Source organism: Leptidea sinapis, chromosome 4, assembly GCF_905404315.1.
Source record: "Leptidea sinapis chromosome 4, ilLepSina1.1, whole genome shotgun sequence".
NCBI classification, from domain to species: Eukaryota; Metazoa; Arthropoda; class Insecta; order Lepidoptera; family Pieridae; genus Leptidea; species Leptidea sinapis.
The window spans coordinates 7,778,187-7,794,599 of NC_066268.1; the positions used below are offsets into that span (position 1 = coordinate 7,778,187).

Consider the following 16,413-nt stretch of genomic DNA (forward strand, 5'->3'; position numbering starts at 1 on the left):
TCTGGCGGTGTGAAAGGCATTTTGAACCGTAGACTCGAGGGCGAAGCGGATCTGATCGGACCATCGTGTTGGACTGCATCCACGAGGCCTCTTCCCATCTATTTTGCCCACCACAATGAGCCTCTCAAGGTTTCCATCGTCCTTCCTTGCGAATGTAGCAAATCATCTTTATTATGTATATTCAGGGGCGTGCATAGATTTTCTAGGCACTGCAGATCTAACTAGTCGTAGTTGAGCTTTCGAGTATGAAAGGATGCTTATCGTAGGTATAGTAGGTAGTAGTAAGGATAATAATAATTAAACTTAATTAACTTTAACACTAGTTCTATGTTTAATTAGGTTCATAGCAAGGTAGGCACTGCCTATTTGCCTATATGATATGCACGCCCCTGATTATCATTCAAAATATTGATAGCAGCGAAACAATTATAAAAACTCATTTCCTTACTCGAGGCAAAAACTTTTGTGAGTACTTGCAAATCTCATTGGAAGATTTATAGGAATGAACCAATATTTTTTACTATAACAATTAAATTTCAAAAAAATAAAAATCAATATAGTTTTATAAAAAAATGTAATCATATCATATTCGAATTAACTTAACATATCTTGTATTTCCTTAAGAGTCTTTCCTTTCGTCTCTGGCAAACAGAAATATGTGAAGAGGAACGCCAGGATACATGATGCACCAAAGAGCCAGAAGGTAACATCTCCACCTAGAGCCTCTACCATGCTATTAAAGCTCGTGGTAAGAGCAAAACCGACAAGCCAAGTCATTGTGATGGCTAACGCTGAGCCGTTCGACCGCACATTGACCCTGAACATCTCACCAACTATTGCATTGGGTATTGTTCCAAATCCTACAAAAATTAAAAACATGTGTCAGTTATATTATTATAATAATTTGTTGATGTGTTAACATCATTATTGTCATTTAAAAAAAACTTACCTGCTTCGTAGCAGAAGAAATATACAATTAGTGCAACTAATGGTAGCCATCCAATACTTTCTAACCATGAACTTCCAATTCTGTCCAGATAGAAGTACAATCCTAATAATGACTGAAAAAAAGCCAAATAATTAATATGCTTTAGGTCTGGATGCCAATACAATAACACCAATAATCAACAGTGAATTTTAAACGTTGAATATTTTTAAACTATGCATATAGAATGCATCTTCTAACACGAAAATCGTATTAATATAAAATATATAATAATCCTTTGAATCTGTAATGTTTCGTAATAGAAATACGTTTTAATCGAAGCCCAAACTTTGATTTTGGATTAGAAACATAAAAAATTACCAAGACATTTGGGCGTAACAAAAACTAAGATGTAGTTTTCGATTTTTACAATAATGTATTAAATTTGTAGAAACAAAATTAAATAGATAATCAAATAAATCTTACCAAGCTGAACGCGCAAGCAGCCATAGATATCAACAGAAGTTTCTTTCTTCCTGACCGCTCTACAAAAGCAGGTGCGATCAAACTTGATACTAATCTTGTGACACCAATTATAATTGTTGCTACATCAGACCTTATTGTAGACCCGGCTAACTCAAATATGGTTGTCGCAAAGAATAATACGACTGCAACACCACTGGTTTGCTGGAATGCCCCAAGTGTAAACGTTATGAAGAGGGACATCCTGTTTGATTTGATTGTAAATATTTCAGTCCAATCCTCAATTTTTGTTGTCGCGGCATGATGCTTGCTGGAGAAAGTTTCAAGGATTTTTTCGACATCACCAGACCTTCCAAGCCGGTTGAGAGTCTTAGTTGCCTGAATGTCTTTTCCTGGAATTGAATTATGAAGATCATAAATCTACGAGTTATTTTTTCAATAATATAGTCAAATTTAAACTTTATTTATCAATAAAAAGGTTGAGCTCGTGAGAAGAACACACAAGAAACTCAACGACCACTCTTTTCTATCAAATAGATTTTACAATGGCTATACAAAAGAAATTAGTTTGTAAGGCGCTGGTTCCAATATATCAATCGTGTTTAAATAATATAAATGATTTCATAAAAAGTAATAAATAATAAATGGTATAAATATAAATTATCGTGTATTGGATGCATCAACCTTTAGAGCTTGAATTCATTGTTTGAGTAAGGATGCTTCGTGAACATGATGATCGTATAAGAGTAAGTGCATCCAACTACTTAATATAAACTATAACAGGTCGACCTGGCACCACAAGCAGCACCCGTTCACGAGTTGACGCATTGACCAGCCATCGTACCCTTCGCACATATTTTAGGGAAGGAGACGACAAAACGCACGCCGCAAGCAATCCCAGTGAGCATGACGAATCAACTTATAGGATACCTTCGCATGATAACTACAAATTATTCTTATAAGGCCAATGACTCTCCTGTGATTCACTGTTGCGGAAGAGTATTGAAGGCAATGATCTCATACCGAGGCAAGATTAAATTAATAATATGTAGCAAATAAGTCGGCATCTCTCGTGTGTGAAAGGTCTCTTGTGATGCAAGGCACCACGGGGTTAATCAGTTATGTTTTATTAAATAAATAAAATTTGTAGCCAAAATTTATGGACGATGCAGGACACAGACCCGCGATCTCTCGGGTTCCGGCCGAGCGCTCTTACCAACTGAGCCAACCGTTCGATTGACGCATGGATCGTAAATCTTGGTTCCAACGATACTATACTTAACTACTTAAAGTAGATCCTCTACTTTAAGGTTGATAACCTTCTCATAAATTTTGGTTACTAATTGAATTTGTTAAATTTATCCCAGAAGTGAGGGTACTTTAAAATTGTTCAAATTGTTTTGTTATGTTTTATATCATTCAGTGACATGTGCGCTGTAAAAAATAATAAATAATATACTTTACACACCTTTCATTGCGTAATAAACAGGAGACTCTGGTACTATGAAGACAATAGCAGTAATATGTAGCAGGGCTATTGCCAACGCTATGTATCCTGTAGTGACATACGAGACGTAGGGTACAACCGCATAAACCAGCAACGTACCAGAAATCCCAACAATTGATGTTGATGTTAGTAAGATACCTCGTATATGAGTTGACCTTAAAATACGGTAATTGACAATTAGTTCTCGGACTACAATGATATAGTTATTCCCTATATTTGGCAATGAAAGCTAAATTAATGATCTTCTTATTGTGAAAGTCGTTTTTCCACGACCGAACTTTTTCAGGCATTGACTATTTGACGTTTGAGTATGTTCGTTGTATCACTTTACATATTATACTAGCTGACCCGACAGACGTTCTGTATATAATAAATAAAATAATGTTCTTATACGAATTTGTCAATAATATATCATAATTCATAACATCAAAAATTACTTCGTAAAATATGCACCCTGCTGTCATAATGAAATTGTTTCACAGCAGAACTGTCAAACCGTGCGTCAATAAATTTTCCTAGAAATTATGTATGGACACATCAAAGGAAAAACAAATTTGTTGTTTTTATTTCATTTAGCAGCATTTTCCTATTTATTCACCTTTTAAACCTTCTCTGGACTTCCACAAATAATTCTAGGCCAAAATTAGCCAAATCAGTCGAGCCGTTCTCGAGTTTTAGCGAGACTAACGAACAGCAATTCATTTTTATATATATAGATTGTAATTATTTGTAAAACGATAAAAATGTAAATCTTGATATAAAAGAGAGGTAATGAGTTTCTTGCTACTTCTTCTCATTAGCTCAACCATTTATGAAGTAGCGGTAGATTCAATACATTAAATACCTCTACTTACAATTTGACAATTCTCCTGAAACTTGTAATTAATATTATATATAATTATTAATATTACATTTTTACAAATACTAAACAAAAGCTCAATCATTTAGGGTAATAAGTAATTGATTTACAGCGAATTCGCTTTTTTGAGTATTGCTTTGGCTGAACAAGTTCATTTTTCGCTTGGGATTTTCAATGTAACGTAACATGAGCTCTGGATAGAACAATTGGTTTGTTGATTTATCACTGTCAAAGCAAGCCTATCTCTGTGAAGGATGGAGTCCAACCAATGAACATGAACATTTATATAACATGATTGTCGTTATCGAGGTATTCATTCATTTAGTAAAATACATTAATCTAGAGCTAGATAATGTATGTGAAATTGATAAAGGACGAGAAAAATGTTTTGCCGTGATAACACGTTATCACTAAGCGAGAGCGCGGAACAAGCGAGAGCGCACAACCTAATGCTAAATCCTGAATACTTAAATGCTTTCATTTAAAGTCAGAACAAACAGAAAAAGAGGCAAATATATTATCTATGCAGTGTAAGCATTCATATGCAATTAGTAAAAAAATCTGTTATTTTTATATTCCAAGCAAATATTTCAATTCTTTTAAGAAGACGATTATAGAGATGCGGTCCAATTAATAGCCAGTATGATTTGAAAACATTCTAGAAATTTATCAGAATTTAAGCATAACTTCAAGCAGTTAGAAGAATCTTGAATTCCACCCTTTTTCATAAGAATAGCAAATATAATAATACAATACTTAAACATTTTCATGAAAATACATAACAAAAGAATACTCACGCAATTTCTCCGACGTACACAATATTGCCAACGGTTGTAATACCCATCCCTAGACCGCTTATTACTCTAATAGCGTAAACCATTGCGATATTCTTTGTTGTTACAACGAGAATATACGATATTATATTGAGGAATCCACCGATAAGTAAACATGGCTTCCGACCGATGAGGTTTGATAGTATTCCTGTTACGTATGGACCTGTGAACAATACAAGCTTTAGTTTTATATAACTTTTTGAGAAATCAACCTTCTGAACACTATTAAGAATAATTTATCTCATATCTCATCTATGTTTGTCTAGCTCTTCTTCCGGCTGAAATAATGACAACGACTTACAGCACGGACGAGTAAAAAAAGAAGGACTCCGCGCCCTGATATTAGCAAGTGAAGCGCCGTTACGCTAGTGTGTGTGCGGTTACGGGGGATACTAGTTACACAATTTTTTCTCCCTTAAATAATCATTTATGGCCACAAATACTTATATGGTATCTTTTTTAGATTTTTCACAACGCACGACGGCATTTTTAAAATATTTTATTGAGACACAAACTGATCTGTCACAGATGATGACAATTCTCATAATGTCCGCCTATCAGCCTGTCGTAGTGTAAGTGTGTGCGCGGGGCTATGCATTTACACGTTAATCGGCTTGTTTCGGTGCTACACTATTATGTAAGGTGACACGGAGTCCTAATATTTTTACTAGTCTGTGATTTACAGATTATTTTACGTAAAAAAGTAGATACTACATAATTTGTCAATAAATTTCAATATCTTCAGCTGGATACTGAAACCTTGTAATATTTTAAATATAAGCAAAATACGAAATAAACTATTTATTTTTTATGTACTAATAATCCAACAGCCTTATATACCATTAATTTAGGATTAATAATAATTATTACAAAACTTTAATAGGAATACATCTGTTATATTGCTAGTATTATTACGTAGGTTAATAATAATAGTATTGACGAGGTGTGTGTGTGTTTGTGTGTGTGTATGTATAAGTGTAGGGGAGTGAGGTTGTGGGTGATTGAGTGTTTTCGTGTTTATTTTATACAATTTTATTTTCGTGTGAATTAAGTATTGAGATTTCGTGTAAAAAGCGTTGCTTAGACATCGCAAAAATGTCAGTACCTGCGTACTCACTATTATATAAGTATATTATACGTGTTAAAATACTGTTCTGAGCGAAATTTGCTGTTACTTGGGGGACGTGAATCAAGGCAGTGTGACGGGTTCTATAGTCCGGTACTCTTAGATATATAAATAATTCGGACAATTTATAAGGTTATTCCATAACATATAGAGTAACAGTAAATCGCTTTTTTTCCGCCGTATAAACAGAGGTTCCATTCTAAAGCGATTCATCTGTCTAATGGTATCATTTCAACTTACCGACCATAGCACCAATGTACAGTAAAGAGCCAACCCATGACGCTTCCAAATCTGTGATTGGTTCATCTAACGGTGAATCTGTTGTGTTTTGTAGCTTTGGTATGATTGGTGCAGACCAACCCACGCTGTATCCGACGATCACTTGGCCAATGTTTACTGGAAAAAAAAATTCACGTCAAGAATGTGGATGGAATTATAGAGATATTTGTATTGGTAAAATTAAAAGAACAAAGACATTGAATTAAAGATTGTCAAAACTGATACATAATTGAAAATAATTATTAAATAAAGTTTTTGTGATAAAGGTTAAGTTAACGTAGATTACTTTTTAATTACACAGATTTGGAATGGAGCAACCAAGCTCAGGCTGTTTAGTAATAAATTTTATTTTACGACTTTATATTGTAACAAAATGTTATTAAGAATAAAAAAAAATTGTTTTTGCGCCAGTTCTTCTGGAATCTGAGGCAAAAAATTCCGGATGGATGGTAATTTTTGACGTACAAAAAAGTGATTTTTTATTATATTCTATTCTTCCTACCGTGACTTCTGTGGATTAAACCAAAGATATTAAAGCAAGAAGGTACTAGAAGTGACATGTCACCTCACAGATAATATAGAGCATCGGCAAGTTAGTAGTGATTTAGTATTAATTGAATTGCAGATATGCAGCAATGCGTAAATATGGTGTACCTATTTCATTGCTGTTATTGAGCTCTTTGAGATTGACAAACGTACAGTAGTTAGATCTCTTGTTAAGATACGGACTGGTTACTAAAAATAATCAAAATCCTAGTGACCCAAATGTATAAATCGGTCATTGCAAGGGCAACAATCAAATCACGCCGAGCGACTGATTTTAGCCAACCCGATAAAAGATAACTATTGCTTTGTGATGTGTGTTTGCCGCATAATTATCGTTATAAATCGCAATAACACACTTATAATCCGATTATAGTTTCATTTAGCGTAATCAAATGCGACGCGATCTTAAACACATCGCTCTGCATTCAAATTCAAATATTTTAATTCGAAATAGGATAAAATCACTTACTGAACAACTACCACCCATTCGAAAATTTATACCTCAGCTGGGAAAAACGGAAATAACTCAGTAATCTTATACTTACTTTTTTTTATAAAATTTCATTACAATCAATTGTTTAATTTAAATAGCCTGAGGGCCGTTGCTCCATTCCCGATCTGTGGTATCATTAGGAAAGACATTAATGTTATTGTGCCTTTACCACACAAACGTTTTTTAACAATTTGTTATGTTTTTTTTAAGTGATAACCCTCACTTCTAGGATTAATAAACAAATAAAATTTTATGAACGAACTCGAACCAACGAAATCTGGCGTTCCGTGCCAGTGCTCTCCCAACTGAGCTAACCGTTCGTCATTAAATCTTATATGCTTTGTTTAACTCTCAGGTTGTTGCTTTATCAACAGGATCTACTTTACAGTTGATAACCTGCTCAACCCCAATATTTGCATATTAGGAAATTGACTTGAGATGTCGCTATTGTAAATCTAAATATTTTTTTATGCTTTTTTAAAGAGTTAACCCTCACTTCTAGGATTAATATAAAAATAAAATTTGAAAACAAAATTTTATGAATGATGCCTCGATGAGGACTCGAACCCACGACCTCTGGCGTTCCGTGCCAGTACTGTCTCAACTGAGCTGACAATACCTTTTTAACAATTATTGTCCATTTCATAATACATTTGGTTTGGATAGTTTATGGGATTATGTTGTAAAACCATAGTAAACAATGACTCACAGAACCCTAATTCTACTTAACCGAATAGTAAGCATAACAAGTTTATGTTTGTTCCTGGTGTCCACATTATGGTTACCACAGTTACTAGAAAATTCCCTTATGTGCCTATAATATTATCAACAACACAATTAGCATACATAACATGAAGATTTGGTGAAGTGGAACTGATGAAGAAGGTCACCGTATCTTCTAGGGTATTTCATAGTATACCGACTATAACCAATAAACTCTAAAGGACTCTGATGAAAATAATACCATCGAACTGAACTACTGATGAAACCGAATGGAAGGCATCGATACTCTTAAATTAAACCATGTATCTTGATAATTAAACACGAGGTTAGGTGATAACCATCGCCCACATTATCCTGCACCACCAGAGGAATCACTTGAGCGTTGCGTATGTTAGAAAAAATCACACGTTTATTTTGAAGGTACATATGTCGTATCGTCCGGGAAACAAATTGTAAGTGGGAGAAAGTGCATTGAATACCCGCACTGTAGAGGAACACATCCAGAAGTCAAAAATGATCTACAAGTTTCAGTGAATGCCAAGTGGAGGTGGCATTAGGAAGGAATCAGGTCAATCAGGTCAGCTCTTCAGAACTGCCCGTAGTAAATGCGGAAAAAGACATACCATTAATTATTTTAATAAGGCAACGTTTCTATACAACGGCAAGTGATACGTCTTGATCCCGCCAATATTAATAGCCTGCGTTGCATGCGGTCAAACAATTCGAGCTGATACTGGGGTGCACAAGACCACCTTGGAACTAGTTTCACCCCGAGGGATGCAAAAGATGGAAAAGCGAAAAATCGACTGAACTCAAAAATACTTTTAAATCTTCATTTCGATCTGATGTGTGCGTGCACTCAACACGTGCTCGCAATGGCGATGTCGTCATCTTGTTCGATATGGACGGGTCTAAGTCAACACAGGAGCACAGAATATAGAGTAATATAGAAGTGTGGAGACTATAGTCTCCACACTTCTATACTACTATGTGGAGTATACTCCTAGGATCATAAATGAGCAAAAAAATTAGCTATTTATCTATCAATCAAGAGTCAAGTGAATAAAGTGCAGCAACGTAAATAATTAAGCATAAGAAAAATTAAAAAAGAATGCAAATATTTAAAGTAATGGTTAGTGAATGAGTTGGGCTAATAGAATGGTATACTATCACAAAGTACCATGGACTGATTTAATTAAAAGTAAATATCTTAGCCAATGTTGGTTGGCAATACTTTACAAAGAAGGCGTTACATTTTTACATCTTAGGCTTTCTCTTTAAATCCAAAAAAAATTTAAAGCCTTTATTCTCTTTCTCTTCTTCTTAAATATCCGTTATAATATTTCGACTTATTTTTTTATCCATAAAATTCTACATTCCAAAAAAAAAGTTTGGTTGAAAATCTTTCAAAGTCGCGACACCCTTCAATCCGATAAACAAACACTACTGCATATTGGAAACTGCAACTGCAGGTTGGAAAAAGTGCCTCTGTGACATCCAGCAAACATGTAGAGCAAAGAAGCCTCCTACTGGTAAAGTACAATATTAATAATTATTTAATTATAATAATATTTACGGCTGCCAAATCTCTGCTACTACTTAAGTACCTAGAAACTGGCGACATACCAAAACTCAATGGAAAAAAATATGATGGGGAAAAAAGTATCTGATAGAATTAGATAGGCAATAATAAAGAAACAAACCAAAACAAAAGATATAACAGTAACCATCAGATACCTAAAATGGAAATGGACAGGATATACAATCACGAAAAATTGTCAAAATCTATAAATTACTGGTGCACAAGTAGCAAAAGAAGGAAGCGAAGTAGGGCCAAGAGGAGATGACAAAATAGATAGGGTTGACAAAATAAAGGCCACAGCAGGTAATATTATAATAATATGGTAAAGATTAAGTGACAGAGGAAAATGGTCAAGGTTGGAGGAGGCCTTTGTCCAAAGAGGCACACAGAAGGATGTCGATGCTGAAGACTAGTTTAAGCTTTAGTTTATATTTATTGATTTGTTTCTTTTGTATAAAAGGCTTTAATATTACTTATTACTATTATTAATTATTTAATAAGATAACTTACTGCAGGCAATAATTATTAACTGAAATTTGATACTGGTCTCCATTTTTCTTGCACCTATTGTTGAGTACTCATATTTCTGTTCCATTAGGGCTATGCATTTACTTGCGCCACACAGTAGACTAAGAATTTAAATTAGTATTCATCACTATCTTTCAATTATTAATTATGATTGCTATCATCTTATATCTTGATTGCAAAGCATAATCGAGTTCTGAATAAAAACCCTTGTGATTATTTTATCAAATCTTATGTATTGATCTTTATCTTCACTACCCATCACATTATGTATGCTAGAGGGAGTCATACTAAAACGAAAACCATTTTAGATAATGGGCAAGGAAGTTTAATTATAAGATTCAAATATTTTATTCTGCAATAGGATATTTAAATCATTAATTTATTTTATACAGGAGAAGAACTGATGTAAGAAAGAAGATCTAGTAGAAGATGCAGGTCTACCCACAACATATTACCGAGTTTCACAGATCTTTTCAGTCTATAAAATTATTACGTTATATAAATAAAATAATAAATAAATAAAATAAAATAGCCTTTATTATTACTTGTGATTTAATTTTACTTATAAATAAAACTTAGATTAGCTTAACTAGTAATTTGTCTCTCGACAATTGCTAATAAAGACTTCCACCACATTCGGTATCTGGCTACTCTTATCCAGTCCGGTCCTGCTATCGTTTTAAAATCGTCCTCCCACCTTCTAATCTGTCTACCTTTCCTTCGTTTCCCGTCTCTTGGATACCATTCTGTAACGGTTTTTGTCCATTTCTCTTTCTTTTCCCTCAGAATGTGTCCAGTACATTTTCACTTTTAATGTTTTCTAACTTAACTTTGTCACGTCTCCGAACTTCTATGGAGTTTTGGCACACTTACGTTGTATAGTCACAATTGAATACCTTGTTAATAAAGTATAACATACGAAATCACTTGAATTTCTTACAACATCTCCAAATTCTGTTGATTACTACATAAATGTATATGTTGATATTTTTCTATCTATAACAGATAAAAGTACCGACAGTGCAGCTTCTATAACATTTTTTCTATAATAATTATGACATAATGTTTGAATATTGTTATTGTGATTACGAACGAGCGTTTAAGTTGCCGATCAGTGTTTGCTGCATCATTTTAAATTTTACATATTATATTGTAATTGAAATGATTTGTAAATCGATGTAAATGTAAATCTTGATATAAAAGAGTGGCAATGAGTTTCTTGCTACTTCTTCTCATTAGCTCAACCCTTTACGAAGTAGGGGTAGATTCAATAAGATTTTTTTTTTGACATTCATAAGTGTCATTTCCGTGAACTACGTGAATAAACTGATTTTGATTTGATTTTACCATTAGTGCGTTTACGCAGGCGTTTCACAGAATACGTGTCAAGGTATTTCTTGAAAAGCTCCAAAAATAGCATAAAATTATTTTTGTTCAATATGATTATATTTAATCTCAGTCTTTCGTAGTAATTAGTGCAGATAAATATTGACTGTTGTTTTTCGACAAAGCTACCCATAGTTCCTCACCAAGTATTAAAATACTATGCATCCAAAATTCAACTATACCAGTACTGTCTGTTCCACACTGTTCATCGGAATGGCAAACTAGTTAATTTATAAGGCTTTGGAGAAAAAAGATGTCATGGCTGAGCCTATTTTATGTTTTTAATGAGAATAAATGATCATTAAACCGAATATAAAACATCTACTGCTTAAAACATATTTTAAGCAGTAGAGTAGAAATGTGTCGTTTTCTATTAGGGATGCGCCAAGGTTCGGAAGAATTATTATTTATTTATTTATTCAAACAAATAATTAATATTTCTAGATAAAATTTTATACTCAAATAATAGTTATATTTTTAGAGTGTAATTATATTTAGAAAAAATTGTTTAGATTTACAAGAGCAACATCTCATGTCAATTTCCTAATATGCAAATATTGGGGTCGAGCAGGTCATCAACTGTACAGTAGATCCTGTAGACGAAGCCACAACCTGAGTTGAACAAAGCATACAAGATTTTATGACGATACGTCACTCGAACGGTTAGCTCAGTTGGGAGAGCACTCGCAAGGAACGCGGGGGGTGGGTTCGAGTCCCGCATCGTTTATAAAATTTTGTCTTCAAATTTTATTTGTGTTTCCTAGAAGTGAGGGTTATCACTTTAAAAATATAAAAAATTGCTTAAAATAATTTTATACATACATGTAAAAACTGACTGAATTGTTTTTTATTTCTGATGATTAATAATGTCGCAGAACTAATAATCAAGTGGAAAATTATTACAGCTACTTAACATTCAAGTGTTTAGATACTCCAAGAAACAATACATTGTAGAGATTGGTACTCGTATTAGGTATATTTGGTAGGCTAAGAGCCCATACATTAGTGATGTACTACGTACTAATATTTAATGTAAGTTTGTTTGTTACGCTTTCACGCCTAAACCACTGAACCAGTTTTGATATTAGCAGACCAAAACTTAAATATTAACTCATTTAAAATAAAATTAAGGATTTTTTAATGACGAAGATATATTATTCTGTTAAAGAGTATTTAACAGACATGAATCTATAGTCATTAGAATAAGTTAATTTAGATATTTCAAATTAACATTTTTAGTAAGTAATATTTGTTTTTCATATTTTTATAATATTATGGTGGATAGACTTTTATGAATAATTTGGTTTTATGTTGTATGTTTTTCATTGTAAACTTAGAGTAAGAATTGTAAAATATTATTTTCGCATGCCTACCCGGCAGATTGTTAGCACCTATGATTATAATGTAACACCAATGTACCCACTCAATCTATGCAAATAAATGACTTGATTTGATTTGATTTGATAAATTTAGTAGAGAAATATACTCGAGCTTGAAAAAGTACAAAGGCTACTTTTTATTGCAAAAAAATAAATGGAGGCGTTGAAATAGGTGATGGCAGTTTGTACGGAATTGGTCAATATCGAAGATAAAAGCATGAAACTTTGTCTTGCTTAATGTTTACAGGGAAATACTATTAAATAGACTGTCCACACTGACAAGGGATATGCGATGTATCATAGAAGAGTGCTGCCAGCAGCGGAAAGAGCTGTTTGTATATGTATTATTTGAAAAGTATCCTAAAAAATAAAAAAATTGCCCAAAGTAACTATTCAACGCGGGTGAAGTCGCGGGTAAAAGCTAGTACTATATATTTGAGGGTATTCTTCAGTTCAGGCCATGAGTACCAGTGTGGTTTCACTTCTTCTTTTACAATACTAAGTTTATAACATAGCTTTATGCATAAAGTGTTTGTTAACGGACCAGCTCTGGTCTTCTAGTGAGACCATAATGTGACATATTGTTGCGTGGGATATTATGTCAATTGCTTTGGAAACAAAACTTTAAAGTAAAACTAAACTTTTTGCATAGGATTTTAATTATAACTGGCCTCTACACAGATACATGTAGAACAATCATCGAAGTAATTCAAAAACACAAAAGCATTAGGATTTTGGTAAGCGAATAAGTGAATCAAAGAGGATGTAAATACTACGCAATAAGAGGTGGGACTGGCTAAGTTAAAATTTAAATTTAATTGAGTATGAAACGTACAGTAATCAAATCAAATCAAATCATCTTTATTTGCAAGATTAGGTAATAATATGTTGTTGGCTTACAAGTGCTCTTATCCTAACCCACAAGGCATGCAAACTTATAGAGGGATACATAGTTCACGTTTTAATTTCTGTAACAATTATAATATATTGTACTATACTAAAATAAGATATACATCCCAAGCAAACTTAGATTAACATCAATCATACAATATTTACTATTTCATAGGCTTATTAAGTTTAATTTATTATATAATGTCATTAGCTATACTGAGTTCAGTCGAAGTTAATTTTTATTATTTACTTTTTATCGTCAAGAAAATCATTTAATGAGTAGTATGCTTTTTTTATTAAGTAAGATTTGAGAGACTTTTTAAAGTAGAATATATTTTCGCGCTTAATATTGTCAGGTAATTTGTTGTAAATTGTTGGTCCCATGCAAAAGATGCTGTTTCGATACAACTCTGTTCTGGACTTCAAAGGTCGTAATTTGTTGTCGTTTCGTTTCGCAATTAGCGTTTCATATTAATTATTGGTATTATTCTTTACCATAACTGCTACTTCATAAATATATATTGATGGCATGCTAAGAATATTTAATTTAATAAAGTGAGGTTTACATGATTCGGTTGCTTTTAGTGAGCAGACAGATCTGATACATTTCTTTTGAGCTTTGAATACTTCATAAATCCCTGGAGCATTATCCCAGAATAGTATCCCATATCTCAGAGTGCTGTCTACATACGCATGATATGCTGCTAACACCGCAGTCATATCAACTACTTTCTTCAGCATATGTAGAGCAAATGAGAGCCTATTTAGTTTTTTAATGACATAATCAATGTGTGTTCTCCATGACAGATTGTGGTCAAGACAAATGCCCAAGAATTTTGTGGACTTAATTTGACATAAGTGTGAAATAGTAGTAATTACAGTATAGCGCTTGGCCACGAAGTATAATCCGGCTAAGTTTGAAAGCGAACAGTTGCTTATAACGTAGTGAATTTCGACTATCTCCGTTTTTTACAAGTTTATACCCGCCATCTGTCAAAGACTGCACATTTCATACAATCGAGTGAATCGCTCTTTTACACACATTTTATTAGCTTCACCTGTACGGATGTTTGTTTGTAACCGTCTCATTTGGGCGTGATCCACATTTGACCCACTTTAAACGATCAGATTTCGTTCAAACTTCGTAGATTTATCAAGGACCGATGACAATGCATTAATAAGTTAAAATTATTCAATTTATCAATTTGCAAAATAAGATTTTTGTTAACTTATATAATTTTCATCTATCATCTAAGGCAGGAATTGATGTTAATTTTAAATTTATTTACCATTTTGTAGTTGGATTTTGTATAAAAAGCGTATTTTTTAGTATTTTTAACTACTATTTTATTCTTAGAAAGTTTCGCTAGGGTGAAGTGAATAAAGACCTAAAAGCCTTTACCTTTAGGTTTTGACATCAATGAATTTTCATTACCTACGAAATAAGAAAAACTAACTTTAAGTGGTACTTCAAATCTTTTGAGCATTTAACAAGAGGTTGAGTTTGTTGAAATCTTCAGAATATAAAGCCAGTGGCGTAGGCCGTAGAAGAGTTTTGAATTTTGATTTGTCAATGTGTGTGTTGGATGGTTGTTTAGTATTCAAAATACTAGTTAATCTCAAGCGTGGCTGACTGTTTACGACTTGTCAATCAAAATCGGTTACAGTAAAAAAGATTCGCTATCCTTTTCTAGCCTGCTGTATCTCAATTAATTGTTCATTTATACGCCATATAATGCCAGTTCTGACTGTATGACTGTATAAAAAAAATATTCTAGAAAAGACTCAGTTTTTATTTAATATTGAGATTAATAAGAATTTCAATAAAAGAATGACGTCACACCTAAATTTCCATTATTGCATCGCTTAATGATTTGTTTGATATAATCGGTTATCACATAATTTTTTAGCATTCATATCTGATGAGTATGGAAGGTAGAGGTATGAAGAATCATCTCATATGGGAGAAAAGTTGATAAAGTGTCCAGCTGTAAATAACACTTCAAAAAACTTCCACAATGACGCTGATGCAGGCACAGGGTATGAATGTAGCAAATGTAGATGAATTGAAGTCTTCCGAGTTAAAATTTTAATATTATTGTGGACTAAAGTAGTTAATTATTGAAAATTTCAATAACTTACGTTGTACAAAATAATGTAGTAAATATAACCTTAAAGAATTATTACAGAGGAACGTGTATCTAGAGTGATTAGTATTATTTTATATTTGGCGCTTCTTTCAAGACCCTGATGCGACTGTAGCGCCACCCTAATTTAACGCGTTTTGACAGACACTTTTTCACACAGATGATTCTCCTTGCCTCTTCGTAACGTGACATAAAGTTTTTTCGAAACGAATACACGTGCACCAACGTAATAACAGAAATCCAATATCTCTGTCTATTCTTGAATTTGGTGGATAAAATAATCCACCTGCGCCTCGGCAAACATACAGGCATTGCAGGCGATAACCCAAAATGCGTTAATATACTGAACCCTCAGAGCGTTATACTATTTTAGCAACCGATATATTACAGATGTAATTGATTATCAATACATCGAAGCGTTGAAGTGTTGATCAGATCTCCAAGCATATCCGACTGCAGCGGGGAGTCCGACAACGCGATGTCATATCGCCGAAGCTGTTCACCGCTGCGTTGGAAGATGTCTTTAAGCTTCTGGACTGGAAAGGGCTGGACATCAATATTATCGGCGAATACATCACTCACCTTCGATTTGCAGACGATATCGTAATGGCAGAGACCATGGAAGACTAAAGCCAAATGCTCGATGGCCTCAATACAGCTTCCAAAGTATGTCTTAAAATGTCGTAGATCTTTGTTGGAGGCCTTTTTCCAGAAGTCGACGTCTTC

General features: G+C 33.4%; 1 protein-coding gene across 2 annotated transcripts; it reads right to left on the minus strand.

The window, feature by feature from the left end:
• Window positions 1-557: 557 nt before the first annotated feature.
• LOC126979728 (facilitated trehalose transporter Tret1-like) lies at window positions 558-9,975 on the minus strand. Of its 2 annotated transcripts, XM_050829225.1 has the most exons (7): window positions 9,867-9,975; window positions 5,974-6,129; window positions 4,572-4,770; window positions 2,877-3,070; window positions 1,412-1,800; window positions 950-1,061; window positions 558-860 (listed from the first exon to the last, which is right to left on the minus strand). In XM_050829225.1, the coding sequence occupies exons 1-7, from the start codon at window positions 9,949-9,951 to the stop codon at window positions 595-597; spliced, it is 1,401 nt and encodes a 466-aa protein (XP_050685182.1). In that variant the 5' UTR covers window positions 9,952-9,975; the 3' UTR covers window positions 558-594. The 2 variants fall into 2 exon arrangements, with proteins under 2 accessions (XP_050685182.1, XP_050685183.1); XM_050829226.1 differs by lacking the exons at window positions 5,974-6,129; window positions 9,867-9,975 and adding an exon at window positions 4,909-5,060.
• Between the last annotated feature and the right edge of the window lie 6,438 nt (window positions 9,976-16,413).

Coding starts and splice junctions, on each gene's coding strand:
- LOC126979728 (XM_050829225.1), bottom strand. CDS start 9,951: ATGGAACAGAAATATGAGTACTCAACAATAGGTGCAAGAAAAATGGAG. Junction 6,130..9,866: donor GTTAATAATTATTGCCTGCA/GTAAGTTATCTT, acceptor TTTTTTTTCCAG/TAAACATTGGCCAAGTGATC. Junction 861..949: donor TTTCTTCTGCTACGAAGCAG/GTAAGTTTTTTT, acceptor TAATTTTTGTAG/GATTTGGAACAATACCCAAT.